The sequence below is a fragment of the Mus musculus genome, chromosome 13 (genome assembly GCF_000001635.26).
Source record: "Mus musculus strain C57BL/6J chromosome 13, GRCm38.p6 C57BL/6J".
Taxonomy (NCBI): domain Eukaryota; kingdom Metazoa; phylum Chordata; class Mammalia; order Rodentia; family Muridae; genus Mus; species Mus musculus.
Window position 1 is genome coordinate 112,799,372 of NC_000079.6, and position 14,778 is coordinate 112,814,149.

General features: G+C 44.5%; 1 protein-coding gene across 2 annotated transcripts in view; it reads left to right on the plus strand.

The window, feature by feature from the left end:
• Positions 1–1,405: 1,405 nt before the first annotated feature.
• The window catches only part of Plpp1 (phospholipid phosphatase 1), a 67,118-nt gene continuing 53,745 nt past the window's right edge, over positions 1,406–14,778 (plus strand). For both annotated transcript variants that reach the window (NM_008247.3, NM_008903.2), the window contains exon 1: positions 1,406–1,895. In NM_008247.3, coding sequence (NP_032273.1) covers positions 1,838–1,895 — 58 coding nt within the window. In that variant the 5' untranslated portion in view covers positions 1,406–1,837. The remainder of the gene's footprint in view (positions 1,896–14,778) is intronic.

Here is a 14,778-nt window from a genome sequence, read left to right on the forward strand (position 1 = left end):
CTGGAGGTAAGGAAAACAACGAAATAATAATAATAATAATAATAATAATAATAATAATAATAATAAATAATAATGCCACATCTTTTTGCGTGTAAATTGTTGAGAGCTTTTAGAAACAATTAAAATAAGTTGAAATTTAAAAATCCATATATCTTTAAAATAAGAATATACTTTTACAAATACACATTTTTATGGCTTATAGTTGCACTTGGAAACACATCTGACTCCCCTTGGGAAGTAGCATCTTTCCACTCACTGGTCTTTTGGGATGCTTGGCAGGAAATACCTGAGAAAACAGAAGGCACATTCTGTGATTTGTATTTTACATCTTCCTATAAGAAGAAAAACCCCAGGGGTGCTGGCTCATGCCTGTAACGCCTTGGGAGGTAGATGCAGGAGTTAAGACCATTTTCGGCTACACAGCCGAATGTGAGGCCTGCCTGGGCTAAAGGAGTCTCTGTCAAAAAAAAAAAAAAAAAAAAAGTCTTGAGCAAGGAGGAAACCATGTATTGTTAAGATTGGTAGTGGTGGTTTAACTCTTTATAAAGCAATTGTCACATTATCTTCTCTGAGTCTCACCACTTCCTCTTAATTAGAATAGACAGCGGGGATCATTGAGATCCTCTTTTTACACATTTGGAAACTGAGATTACTAAATGTGTTCTGGAGGCCTCCTGGGAATGGGTACGGGGACTGCCACTATTGAATCATTGATATTTCTTAAGACATAGTTAACTCTATTGTTTGTGTGAGCATGGCTGAAGCTGCGCTACTGATCAAAAATAAGGCCCCTCCGTGCTAAAGCCAGAGCTCTACCATTGAACAAGTCTCCAAACTCCTCCCAAGTGAAGTCCCAACGAAGTCTATTGCAGTAGGAGACATGACTTGCAGTTAGCGGAAACTGAGCTGGAGATTCGAAGTCAGTGAACAGAACATGACTAAGAAGACATTAATGGCAGGGGTATTCTTGCTAAGGGTAGACTGCGGATTTACGTACACCAAAGGCGGGAGGGTTCAGATATTAAGTATTAGAATATCAAGAATGACCAGAGGGCAAGAAGGATTCTTGCTAGAATGAAGCTCAGCTACGACCAACAGGAAGGCCAAGGTGCAGGCCCCTCACAGAAAGGGGCTTAGAGGTAACTCATTTAAACAGTTTGGAGGGAGAGCCCATGGGAGGAGAAGGATGGCGGGCAGCAGGAGCTATGGAATGGTGTATCGGGGTCTGGCTCTCCTTTAAAGGAAGCATCGCCTAGCACTAAAGGGCTGAATGGACTAAAGAGAGGACTCCCAATCCCTGCAATTGGCCCCGCCCCGTTAACCAGCTTCCAGATTCGGGGCGGGCTCCGCAAGTCGGCGGGGCGGGGCCGATGGCGCTGATTGGCTGTCTGCGCTGGCCTGGGTTTCGTCCCCGCGCGCTGCAGCCGGCGAGACCGCGCACTGGCCGGAGCGGCGCGCCTGGGGCGGGAGGAGCGGTGTTCCTCCAGTCCTCATCCTTAGAGCTCGCCCGGCCTGTTGGAGAGGGCACAGGGCAGCGGAGGGCGATTGGCCGCGACGAGCCAGCACTGAGAGAGCAGGCGCCTGAGGCGACAGATCGGCGGCCACTGGCCCAGTACCGGGTCCGTGAAGGGAAAAGTCCGGGACACGATTGCCCTCGGTGGCAGGGCGGCCCAATCCAAACTGCCCTGGTCCCTGCTCCCGTCAGTCTAAGAGGCTCGCAGTCGCTTGGGGCGGCCGCCATCCCGAGGGCGGGGCTCTGGGAATTGGGTATCTGGACCGCCGCGGTCTGTTCCTCCCGCCACTCGCACCAGGTGGTGACACCATCCAGCCGGTGACCATGTTCGACAAGACGCGGCTGCCGTACGTGGCCCTCGATGTGATTTGCGTGTTGCTGGGTACGTAGGCGCCGCGGCCCGGGGGTCTTCCAGGCGGAGCCGCGCACCGGTGTGGGGTGGGTGTGCCCGGCGTGCGCGCGCGCGCGTGCGCCGGTGGCTGCGGAGAGAGTTGTGGGGAGCCGTTTGCGCAGCTCGGGGGGCCGGGGCTGGGTGGGGGTGGGGGTGATCCCCGCTTCTGCATCCAACACTCTGGCTCCAGCGTGGGCTCTCCCTGCCTGTCTGCCGGTGCGCTGAGTCTAGCCCTGCTTGGCCTCTGTTCTCGCCTGTGCTGTTACCCTCTGTTTCCCGGCCCACTCTAACAGGCAGGGTGGGCTCCTCCCTCTGCACCGTGCAGAGAATCCTGGTCTCTGGCTCATCAGGTTCTGCAGCGAAGCTGGAGGTTCGGTACACTCGGACTTTTCCCTCCCTGGGAACAGGCAGGCAGGCAGGCAGGCAGGCTTCAGTGCCCAGCTTATCATAACTTGGTGAGAAGCACTTGAAAGTTTTCTTCGTCTATAAAAGGTTTAGAACGTTCCTAATTAGAAGGCGTCGTCAGGTTGTAAATTGTCAGGTTGCAGGAGCGATGGAGATGGCCAGGTTTCTGCCTGATGAGGTCTGAAGAAGCTTGCTTTTCCCCATCCCATCCCGTAGAAGTCCTGCTATTGGCTTATAGCGCAGCCCTTGCCTTGGTGTGCCTGTCTCCTGTGACAGCCTGGCACGGAGCGCCTTTAGCTTCTTTAATTTCTTTAGCTACAGCAAAGTTAAGGTTATTTCCCTGGTGGAAGACTTCAATTCTGGGGTCTTTCGTCTCCAGATGTTTTTTTTTGTTTTGTTTTGTTTCTCCTTCAGGAGAAACAAAAACAAAACTTCCCAAACCTCCAAAACTAGAGTCATCTTGTCAAGGGATAGGCATGGAAGGGGTAGCTTTCACTTTTTTTCTTTTTCTTTTTTCTTCTTTTTTTTCCTGTATCGTGTCTGTCACTTGTAGACCATTGGGTCAGGCAATTTACCTAGTTGTAAGCTGTTGGAAGTTTGGGTGGTGGGACTCTGGTTTAAGTAACTGACATAGTCCTGGCGAGTTTTCAAGGCGACTGAACTAGTGGCTTTTGCATCCTAGATACAAATCAGCATAATGGTTCCTCAGAGATAGGAAATTTCCCCAGGCTTTAACTTAATCTCGCTGTTCTAGACTATTCCTCTCTCTTGCTTCCAGCCTGACCATTTAGGTGCCTATAATCTTATAAAATTGTTAAAATTTTAGTACCTGTTTTTTTTAAATGCATTTTCTCTCTCTCTCTCTCTCTCTCTCTCTCTCTCTCTCTCTCTCTCTCTCCTTCCTTCCTTCCTTCCTTCCTTCCTTTCTTTCTTTCTTTCTTTCTTTCTTTCTTTCTTTCTTTCTTTCTTTCTTTCTTTCTTTCTTTCTTTTTTGAGACAGGGTTACTCTGTATAGCCCTGGCTGTCCTGGAACTCACTTTGTAGACCAGGCTGGCCTCAAACTCAGAAATCCGCCTGCCTCTGCCTCCCGAGGGCTGGGATTAAAGGCGTGTGCCACCACGCCCGGTTTAAATGCATTTTCTTAAAGAGTTCCTTTTTTTTTTTTTTTAAAGAAACTTCTTTATTTGGAAGGACCCCCCCCCCCCCCCCCCCCCGCGCCACCTTTCATTGAGGAATTCACTCTGCGGGATTCAGTCTTAGGACATCCATTAGGATGTGGTGACCTGTAGCCCAGGCACTTGTGGTGCAGAGGTAGGAAAATGTTTAGTTCAAGACCAGCTTGGGCTACCTAGGGAGAGCCCGGGTCACTAACCAAGAACAGCCTTTATAGAAACATCTTTTCAGATATCGGGGTAGATTATTTTAAGTTATTAGTTTATGAACTATTTCCCCGTTCTCTCTTTTCTGCCTTCTTTCCTTTCCCTTTCTTCCCTCTCTCCTTTCCTTCTTTCTTCCTTCTTTCTAGATAGGGTCTTGCTGTGCAACCTGGTTTGGAACCTGTGTCCTCTTCTTCCTCGGCCTCAGTGCTGGGAATATCGGCACGCTCTCCCGTGCCTGGCTAAAGTATGGTGTTGCTTTTCTACGGACCCAACATTGATGAGGAGCGCTGAAAACAATAGGGCCTCACAGCTAATGTTAATAACATGAAGCCATATGGTAGATTTATACTTTCTAATTATACTTTGTAATTTCTAATTAAAATTAATTAATTTTGTTTCAGTATACCCAAGCACAGTGCTCCTAGTCCTCCCCCCCACCCCCCCCCCCCAGATCCACTCCTCTGTTTCCCCTCAGAAAAGAGCAGGCCTCCCAGGTGTATCCACGGAACATGACATAATCAGAGACAGTGAGATTAGCCACGAACCCTCATATCAGGGCTGGAGGGAAGTTGATGTGGTTGCCTGGTGCCCTGTCTCATGTTTGTAATCCCATCCCTCACATGGTTAAAATAGGAAGATTCCTGAGTTAGAGGCTGGTCTGGGTTGCGCAGCGAGTTCGGGTCAGCCTCAAATTTCTATTGAACAAATAAACTGACAAAGATCATGTACAGTGGGAAAACACATATGCAGTGCAGTTTTATTAATTCTGTTTTCTGCCAGGTGGCCTATATTTGCAACATGACACATCCTGTTGACCTCTGAGTCATCTTATAGTAATGTAATTGGCCTTACAGTTTCAGGAATATGCTCTCCTAAGCCATTGTCAATATCTACAGTTTCTTCCCATACTTCTTGTTGTTTTGTTTTGTTTTTTGAAACATGGGGCCTCACAGCTCAGCCAGGCCTAGAACTCACTATGTAGACCAGGTTAGATTTGAACGTCTGCCAGTCCTCCAGCCTCTGAAGTGTTAGATACAGGCATGAACCATCTTACCCAGCTTAGTGATTTGAAGCAAAGCTCTTCTGAGGGATTCTGTATTACTTTAGGTTTGCTTTTATAAAAAAACACCTCACCACTTGAATATTTTTACATAAATTATCATTTTTTTCTAATTTTCATTTTACCTCCGTTAGTGTTTTGTCTGCATATATGTTTGTGTGAGGATGTTAGACTTTGGAGTTGCAGACAGTCATAAGCTGCAGTGTGGATGCTGAGCATTGAACCAGGTCCCTTGGAAGAGGAGTAGGTGTTCTTAACCATCTCTCTATCTACATCTATTTGAATGTTATTTTATCTATTTATTATTATTGTTGTTGTTGTTGTTGTTAGCTGTTATTGTTGTTGTTTTTCTTGGGCTGCTGCAGAAATTTCTTTAAAAGTAGTTCAGTGTATTGTCAAGATCTCCCAGATTTCCCTTTTCCTAAGTAGAAAGTAGCCTACTTATTTTAGTTAGCTATGAACAAAATGTACTTCGATGTGGTAACATCAGCCCCCACAATTAACACCACGTGAGAACACTGATGCAGATACAAAGTGTTTTTAAGGCTGACTTCTGGAAGACAGATTTATAGTAAACTTACCTTTCTAGGAGAGTGTAAGGATTGTACTAAACTTGGGATTTATTTACCGTACTGACAGCCAGAGATTGGCAGCCTAAAATTGTTTGCTCCAAGAGAGCTTTCAGCCTGGCTTAAACTTTTCCCCTTTTTCTGTGGAGCATCCACAGGTAAGAGTTGACTATACTGGCAGAAAGATGATTAAGCACTTTGTAAGTATAGGTTATGTGAAAGTGATTCATAATTACAATGTGAATATGTTCCATATTCTGTTAATGACTGCTCCAACATCACTCTGCATACCCATTTTAATATGATGATGTTACGTGATTTTGTTACACAAGTACTTTCGTAATTTTTACCCAGGGTGATGTCTTTTGAAGTGGTCATTAAACATTATGTATATTTGTGTTTATGTGTGTTTGTTTCTAAATAATCTCCATTAATTCATCAATATCTAAATTATTAACTCCTTTAGTGGATTTGGCAAATCCTTGAAGAAGAGAAATTTGAGAGATGATATATATTTGATCCTGTGAACTGAAGTAGAGTCGTGTAATCTTTTTTTTCTGGTCTTTGATTTGACAGGCCTATCGTTGATTTCTGTTTTAATTTGCCTCCTTGCTTATTTATTTATAGATAGAGTCTCACCGTGTAGTTTTGGCTAGCCTGGAGCCCACTATGTGAACTCAGAGATCTACCTGCCTCTGACTCCTAAATGCTGGAATTAAAGACAGTTGCCACCACATCTGGTCTTGCTTTTGTTCTTGTGATCAGTGGTTCTAAAACTGTTGGTAAGTCCATATACAATTACCTGAACACATGAAAAGCTACTATATAAAGAACAATAGAGAGTTGGCGATTTTAGCCCAATATTATATTATGTCCTGAACATAACTTACTGTTTAATTACTAAGGATTATTCTGTATTTTAGCCACCAGTTGATAGATACAGAGTCCACTGATTTAGTGCACACTGACGGATGACGGACTTTTGTACCTTGCTTGAGTGCTGGGGATGGAAAGGTAAATAGGACAGTCCCTTCCCTAAAGAAGCTCAGAGTCTAGTGAAGGAAAAGTAAACTAGATGTTACATCATGCTAAGTGTACTAATGCAGGCCTTTGGTCAGGGAGAAGGGCATGGCTTAGACCTATACCATGGTAGAGCCTTGGCTTCTCAGTTAACTCAGAGACAGGAAATGCTAGGTGTTGCCTAGCATTAAGTCTATAATCTTCTTCTCCCCATTTTCCAACTTGATCTAGGGGAGTAGAGACTCAAGAATGTGTGCTCGTGGTTTGTCTGTAGGTAGGCCTGTGATGGCTAGGACATAGATGGAACTGGCAGAACCCGTCTCTTGTGTGTGTGTGTTTGCTGTGCAGTGATCACTTTATAATGCCTGTCTGTGCTGCATAGACCTTAGACTTAGACATGACAAAGGCTTCTTGATGTTGTACCCTGAGGACACACCACCATCTCTAACTGCTTTCCCCAAATCCTTCTGTGCTTTCAAAGTGGCTCCCCCATTTTACCCTCTCTTGACTATGTTATTTGAGTGTGTTGCTTGCTTCTTGTTTGTTTGGTTTTTTTGTTTTGCTCTTGTTGTTTTGCCCAGGATCCTCCAGATAATACCCATCTGTGTCCAAACCAGAACTGAGAAAGTTTTTCTTTTCGCATGGTCACCAGGTACATGCCTTTGATGGCAGATGAAACAGGAGCCCTTGGTTATTGTTGAACTTCTCGTCTCTAAAGGTTTGTTTGCTTAATTGTGTGTGTGTGTGTGTGTGTGTGAGAGAGAGAGAGAGAGAGAGAGAGAGAGAGCACCAGTTGGAGTTTATGTGCACTGTGTGTGTGTAATGCCTGCAGAGTCCACTAGATAGCATCATACGTAATCTCCGGAACAGATGGTTGTGAGCCACTGTGTGGGTGTTGGGAACCAAGAGCCTGGGTCCTCTAAACGAGCAAGTGCTCTTAACCACCAAGCCATCTTTCTATAGCATGTTGGCTTTATTGGGAGGAGAATTCAGGTTTCCTTACCATGACCCAAATAAAGCATCATTGTGCCAAAACACAGTAAGTATAGATTAAAATCTGATGACGGAAACAGACGGCAGGCTGTTATAAATTCTCGTTACTTGTTCCCTAAATTCTGGTGTCTGATCCATCACCATAAAAGGATGCTGACCTCCTTTTGCCCCTGTTAAGATGTCCCTAAGTAGCCATCTTTTTGCTCATCTCCAAGACGGGTTGCTTTCAAAAACAAACAAACAAACAAACAAACAAACACGCAAATCATCTGGCTGCATAGTCTAACCCACTTTTGTGCCTTCTTCCCCTTTCTCCTAAAATTGATCCATTCATTCACGTCTTTCATACATTTGCTGGTAGCTGAATAGGTCCTGTCTTTTGCTTCTGATGAAAGTTGGCTGGGTTCGTTTCCTTAACTTTTCTCTGTGTTTCCATATAGAAGGAGAGAAAGAGTCTCAGCAGATGAACAGACGTTTGTCAAGCTGCGCGTGCTTGTGCCAGATTAAGATGGTGGTGTTTCTCTCGTCTTGGATGGGTAGCGTGGAACAGGAGTAGAGGCTGGAGGCACTGCTATTTTTTGGTGCCCCGCTTGGTTCCATGCGGTTGAGTTGGCTTTCATGAAATGTGCCTCACTTGGACTCCACGATGGAAATGTTTAGAGAGCTTTCCCCATATATGTTTTACGAACTGTGAATTCTTTATTATTTTTTTTTATATTCTCTTTGAACTCCATCCTTTTGGAAACACAGAGACATGTTATGAAGCTTATTAATCCCATTCTCACTTAGTCATTTTTGGCAGAGCTCTACAGAAGTGTCTGAGATGTTTGGGGAATTACTCTGATTTTAAAAATTGAGGTTTTGCTATTGAAATGTGAGGTTGTTGGTATTTACCAAGAGACGGAGATGCTGGAAACATAGGCGAGGAAACACTCGGATTCAGGCAGACTGGTTAGCGTAGCATGTAGTTTCAATTTTTGTGGAAGGAATTTAGATTTTTTAAAAATTATTTTTGTGTGTGCATGGTTTTCAGAGAAGAACTTTTGAGTTGTCTGTTTTCTCCTTCCGCTTTTGAGTAGGTTCCGGGACTTGAACTCAGGTTGCCATCTCCCTAGCACGTCTGTCTGCATAGTAAGCTGATTAGGGGTTGACTATATAGGTGTCATTTTGCTTTATTTTCTTTTCAAAACCAGCATTTCCCTTCCAGAGGTTATGCATAGTGGCTGCAAGGAACTTTCAGATTCTCGCCTTTAAAATGATGTTCTTGTTCATTCTCCTTTTTCAGTTAAAAAGGGAAAAAAAAAAAGAAAAAAAAAAAGAGGGCCTCATGTAAGCCATCATGAAACCCAGGCTTGCTTTGAATCTGCTAGCTGAATGTGACCTAGATGGTCTGTGCCTGCTGCCCGTGTCTCCTGGGTGGTGGCGTTATCAGGGCGGCACCACCGGGCCTGGCTTTATGAGGTGCTTGGGCTCAACCCCAGGGCTTCCTTCCTGCGTGCCAGGGACCTTCTGCCAACGGAGCCACATCACAGTCCCCTTTGTTTTTCAGTGCTCCCAAATTCCTTTTCTTCCTCCTGCATTTTTCCTTTTAACCATTCGATTCTTAACTTTCGATGGCTCAGGCATAATTTTGTTTTGCCTTTGTTTTTGTTTTTTTGTTTTTTCCTTAACTGAAAGAAGTCTAGAATGACCTGCTCTTTAAAGTCTGTAGGTTTTTCTTTATCACATTAGAGATAGTGCATTCTTGCTGTGGACTTTGGACCTATTGGTGCTCTTTAAGTTTATTAACTACGTGACCTATGAGTACCTGTGTTTCCTCAGCTGTATGATATATAATAACCTACTTACATCTTTTTTAAAAAATTTAAATGAGAATGTAGATTCCTTAGAGAAGTCCCTTGCACTTACTAGATATGTTGAGTAAAATAACTCCCTGTGGTTCTTGCACCTGTCACACAATAATTAGGAGAAGTAACATTACCTAGTTATGTGTTAGGGATAGAAATAACAGACTTTAATTCCTTCCCCACGAGAGCTTATGGAATGCGTTTGAGGTTTACTGTTTATCAGCTATGCCTAAAACCCATGTATATGCAGCAGTAATTCCAGGCAAGGTGGAAACTGAGCTGTTTAGTTTTGGTAGGGTGTAACCGAGTCCATGGAAACCCGTTAATGTATCCAGTGTAAAGGTCTAAGTTTCACCTTATTCAAGAAAGAGAGTTAGTTATACCCTTACTATTTTTACTGCTTAAGTCTTAGAATGGTCTCTGCTTGTCTAAAAAAGAAATTTTTTTTTGAATAGCTGTAAGTGAACACTTCTATTTGTATATGAAGTCTGTCTTCTCTTTTGAGGCAGGATTTCATGGAGTCCAGGATGGTCTTGAATTGTCTGCGTAGCCAGGGATGACCCTGAACTCCCGAGTCTTCTGCCCCTCAAGCACGAGAGCTTGAGACTTGCCCTACCTCATTTTTATACATTCTACAATTTGAATTTCTCTCTGCAGTTAGGCAATAAAGAAACCATTGTACAGGGCCCTCTCTTTGTGCATGGCAAGCCCTTCACTGGCTGAGCTGTTTCTTAGTCCTCCCTCCTTCTTCTGGCTCTTTCATGCATTTTCCTTCCTCCCCTACTTTTCTTTCAGTTTCATACAGGCCAGGTATATGTAGCTCAAGCTGGCCTTTATTCTGGATTGTTCTGCCTCTGCCTCCTAAGTGCTGGGATCCTGGGTAACGTACCTGGGTTACCCCTGTTTTACAGATATCTATATTAAGCCTGAAATTGTCTTTATGTTGTTTAAATCTCGTATTAAGTTTTGAAAGGTGCTTGAGCCTGTATCATGTTTCATTAGCTTTACTAAGTACACATTAAGTGCTGTCTCTAGTGCTAGGAATTGAAGGCACCCGTGGGAGGAGTATTTTGTAGAGGTGTGGGAGAATTAAGAGAAACACCTCGGTGAGGCTTTGGGGGATATTTGAAATGGAGATAGCGTTATCTAAATGGAAAACCATTGCTCATGAGGAGGTAGGGGCTGGTATTAAGCATAGGGAAGAGCAGGTGGTGAGGCCCAAAGAAGGAAAGAGCATTTTAAAATAGAAAAGAGGCCTCTGGCCAACTTTGGCCTTGCTGTGGCATTTTGAAGTTCATCATGGCAGCGGGTGACTCGGGGACTTTCCCTTAAACTTAAAAGCAAAAGTGTTTTTGATTTTTTTTTTTTTAAAAAACACCCTTTCCTTTGGGGCTTTTATCTTCAAAACCTGAAGTGTTATTACTTCCAGCTGCAGGCATGACAGGCAGTGAGCAGGTGATGAGCCAGGGTTGTGGATCTCTTTAGTGAGGGAATAGGCTGCTGGAGATATGGCTGTGGTCTACAAGGAGGCTGGGGAACTAGCAAGGAGATGCTCTCTCAGCTATCACAGCCTTACAGCAAAGCCACTATCTCTTTGGATTTTGAAATTTTCTGTAAGTCGCTTATTTTATTTATTTTTGTTTAATCAAACAAAAGGGCTTTTCCATGGTGGGGGGAGTGGGGAGGGAACAGGCCAGTGTGGTTGAATTACCATGTACATCCATACGTGCATGCACACACACACCCCTCCCTGCTTGACTCTGTATATCCTAGAAAAGTGCTTTAACACTGAACCTCTCCCCACAATTCATTTCAGTGTAGAAAATAGTAACATTGATTTAGTGCTTTCTGGGCCTGTGTAGGCTGTGCAGTTTCTCAGAAGCCTACTCAGGGGATTGGCTTAGCCATCTCCTTTCTGTAGGCGAGGGAAGTCAGCCACCGGGTAGTTGAGAAACTGACCCAGAGCAGCCCAGCTGTAAATGGCGTGGGCCAGGAACTGGAAGTGCACTTTTGAGGATTCTAACTTCTGCATAGTGATTAACTGGTTCCAATTTTGGATATATTGTAATGAGTGGAATAGGTAAAGAAATGGGAGGTGTTATTTGGCTTACTAAAAATATTATCACTATAGGTGCCCAGATGTTTTATGATTGTCCCTGTCCTGTGTGGCTATGTGGTTTCAGAGTCGGTGTCTGCTGAGCATATTTTGAGCATGAATCTGCTGTCTAAAACAGGCACTTTAATTTTCACAATCCAAACTTGTAATGACCACGAAGCGTTAGCAGTGAGGTAACTGGTGGGGATGTAATTGAAGGATGGAGCTAATTTGCCCTGCCGAGTGGCATTCCTGTAGCCCTTTTCTTCCAATGGCATTATTGTTGGGAGTTCTCACAGGAAAGAGAGCAGAGCCTTTGCCCTTCCTGTGCTTCAAGTGAGTCATGTGTACTGCTCAGAGTAAGGCGTTACGGAAGACAGAGTTAGAGCCCCGTGGTTTAGTCCTATGCTGCCAGTTCTTGGTAACGTTGCTGGAGTCCTTTTCTGGGTGAGGTGTCTAGGAAAAGGACATACGGGAAAGGTCTTTAGTTCATCGGCAGCTGCTTATGCTGGGGTCAGTGTTGCTCTTTCAGTTCATTTACCTCCACAGCAGGAGAGCTGGGCTGGCTGCTGCCGTGCTAGGGAGGTGAGTGAGGAGAAAACGTCGTTTATCGATGGCCGGTGATTTGCTCTTGGTAAACGTTTTACCGAAACTCATGTACCATGACACAGCTGTGAAAGTGTATAGTGCTGACTATTTCAGCCCTACCACTGGGAATGCAAAAATGAAATGGAATAGTAAATGCCATGGGTTCTAAAACACAGAATTCATGGTATTACTGTATGATGAGTTAGGAATCCTTACACTGGGATTGCCAGCGCGAACGAAACAAGGCCTCCGTCCCCCAGATCTGCTCACAGCCTTGTAAGAGGGGACAGGCTTTTTTCCTAGACCATTGCTCTTTGTGGCAGAGGTAATTTGAGGCTTCAGGAACATTACTTTTTGATGGTACTGAGTAATAGATCGTGTAGAAAATACAGGAAGCCAATCCATACACATTATGTTATTACAGATACTTAGAAGGTATGTGGTACATGGTAGGCATTCAGATGTTTGTCATATGAATGAATGAATGAATGAATGAATGAGTCAGCTGCTCTTCTAAGGCTTGAGACTATGTTTGAGTCAGCCATTCTTATAAGATTCTAGCTCCATCGGTTACTGTGACACTAGGCAGGTCACCCTAGAATTTCCTCATCTGATGAGGAAGAGGATGCTGCTGCCAGTTTCTTCCTCATAGTGCTGTGAAATAAGATGAGACAATGTGTGAGGAAATGTCTGGGACACGCTGAGCTTAGTAGTGCGCTACGGGAGGCACTCGGTGTTGTCATTTTAATCGTTATCCTTATTAGGCTAATCAACCAATTTTGTACCACTGACACATGATAATTTCCTTTGCTGGTGAGTTTTCTTTTGCAATACTGTTGAATGTAGTTCTGATTACAATTTATTCTCATCCTCCCTCCCTCCCTCCCCCCCCACTCTCCCCCAACCCTCTGTGTGTGTGTGTGTGTGTGTGTGTGTGTGTGTGTGTGTGTGTGTAGAGAGGGAGAGAGGAAGGAGGGGAGGCAGGAGGGCAGGGAGAACCTAACTCAGGGCTGAGCTTCATGTGTGCCATGCGAGGATTGTGCTAGTGAACGACTGTGCCCTAACCTCAGTTTCAGCTGCATTGAAGATGCTCTTCAGAGCCTGGCAGTGAGTGGCCCATGCAGGCCTTTACCTCTGGCACTCACTGGGGAGGCAGAAGCAATGGATCTTTGAGTTTGAGGCCAGCTTGGCCAACAGATCAAGTTTCGGGGCACCCGAGGCTACACAGAGAAATCCTGTCTCAAAAAAAAAAAAAAAAAAAGAATAAATAAAAATAAAATAAAACAGGGGTGGGGAGAGAGATGCTCTTCAGTTAGTGGGCCCATTTTTGTTCCTGGTCCTTAGATTTCAAGGGGAAGTTTTTTTTTTTTTTTTTGTCCTTTCCTTTCCTTTCCTTTCCTTTCCTTTCCTTTCCTTTCCTTTCCTTTCCTTTCCTTTCCTTTCCTTTCCTTTCCTTTCCTTTCCTTCCTCTTTCCTCTCCTCTCCTCTCCCTCTCCCTCTCCCTCTCCCTCTCCCTCCCCCTCCCCCCTCCTCCTCCTCCTTCTCTCTTTCTCCTCCTTCCCCTCCCCCTTCCCCCTCCCCTTCCCCCTCCCCTCCTCTCCCCTCCCCTCCCCTCTTCTCTTCTCTTCTCTTCTCTTCTCTTCTCTTCTCTTCTCTTCTCTTCTCTTCTCTTCTCTTCTCTTCTCTGCTCTGCTCTGCTCTGCTCTGCTCTGCTCTGCTCTGCTCTTCTCTTCTTTTCTTTTCTTTTCTTTTTTTAAAACAGGGTCTTGTATATCCCAGATTGGCCTGAAGCTCCTAGGCAGCTGAAGTGGTCTGGGGTTACAGCCGTGAGCTCCCGCACCAGGTTTATTTGGATCATTTCTAATCTGTTTCTTCCTGGAAGAATCAGGTCCTTGTTGTCCATTCGTGTATATCTCTCAGTGAGCAGTATTCATCCTCCCAGCTCACGGGCAAGGTAACTAGCGAATGCCCACGGGTGGAGAGAACAGCAAATGAGAAACAGGAATAAGCAATGTAAGCTGGGCAAGAGCGCCCCGAAAAGTTAGTATGGCCAGGCTAAACCTCTAGTTGGCCGTCTTAACTGCTTGCGGTCAGTGTGAGCTCAAGGAAAGGGCGCACGCGATAGCCGTGCTCACCGCAGGTGACCTGGGATAAGTCTAACTCAGGGAGGTCATCAAGCATATGACTATATGTAATTAAAATTCATACATATTATTAAGTAAAACACATTTACAAATGACATCCCAATTTGATTTAGTTACCCAGGGGCACAGTGACAAGAGATATCTGTTGTAGGTTTTTTTTGTTTTGTTTTGTTTTCTCCAAAGGCATAGATAAGATACAAATATTAAGTGTGCTGCTTTCTAAATATTGTCTACACCTGACCTGATAGCCCATTTGGTAAAAAGGTTTCTTTGATGTTATCAAAACTTGTTAATCAGGTTGTAGATAATGGGGCTTTGTAGCTAGTGGTGGCTACCTGTATTTAAACTGTGACATTCCTAGTGCTGACATTGAATGTAGACTTAAAAAGTTAGAAGTGTGACTAAATATGGAAAGCCACTGATTGAGAAGTCAGATTCTGTGATCTTCATGGCCAAAATGGCTTGGCTGCCTCATTAGTCACATGTAAATCATACTGAGGGTAATGCCTGTCTTGCCTGTCTCAGGGACATAGTGGCACATGAGGCACATGGCAGAAGAGAGTCAGTCATCTGCTGCAGACTGGATTGCAGTAGTTCACACCAGTGGACCTGGAACAAAGAAACCACAGTTCCAATATAGTCTGAATATCAGGGGACTGCCAATCATGTCTCGTACAGCATGTTTGTCACAGTGTGGGGACAAAGCTATAACAGTGCGGAGACTCTTTTAAAACTATAATCTGCGACCTTCAGGACAATAAATAGCAGAGGTGC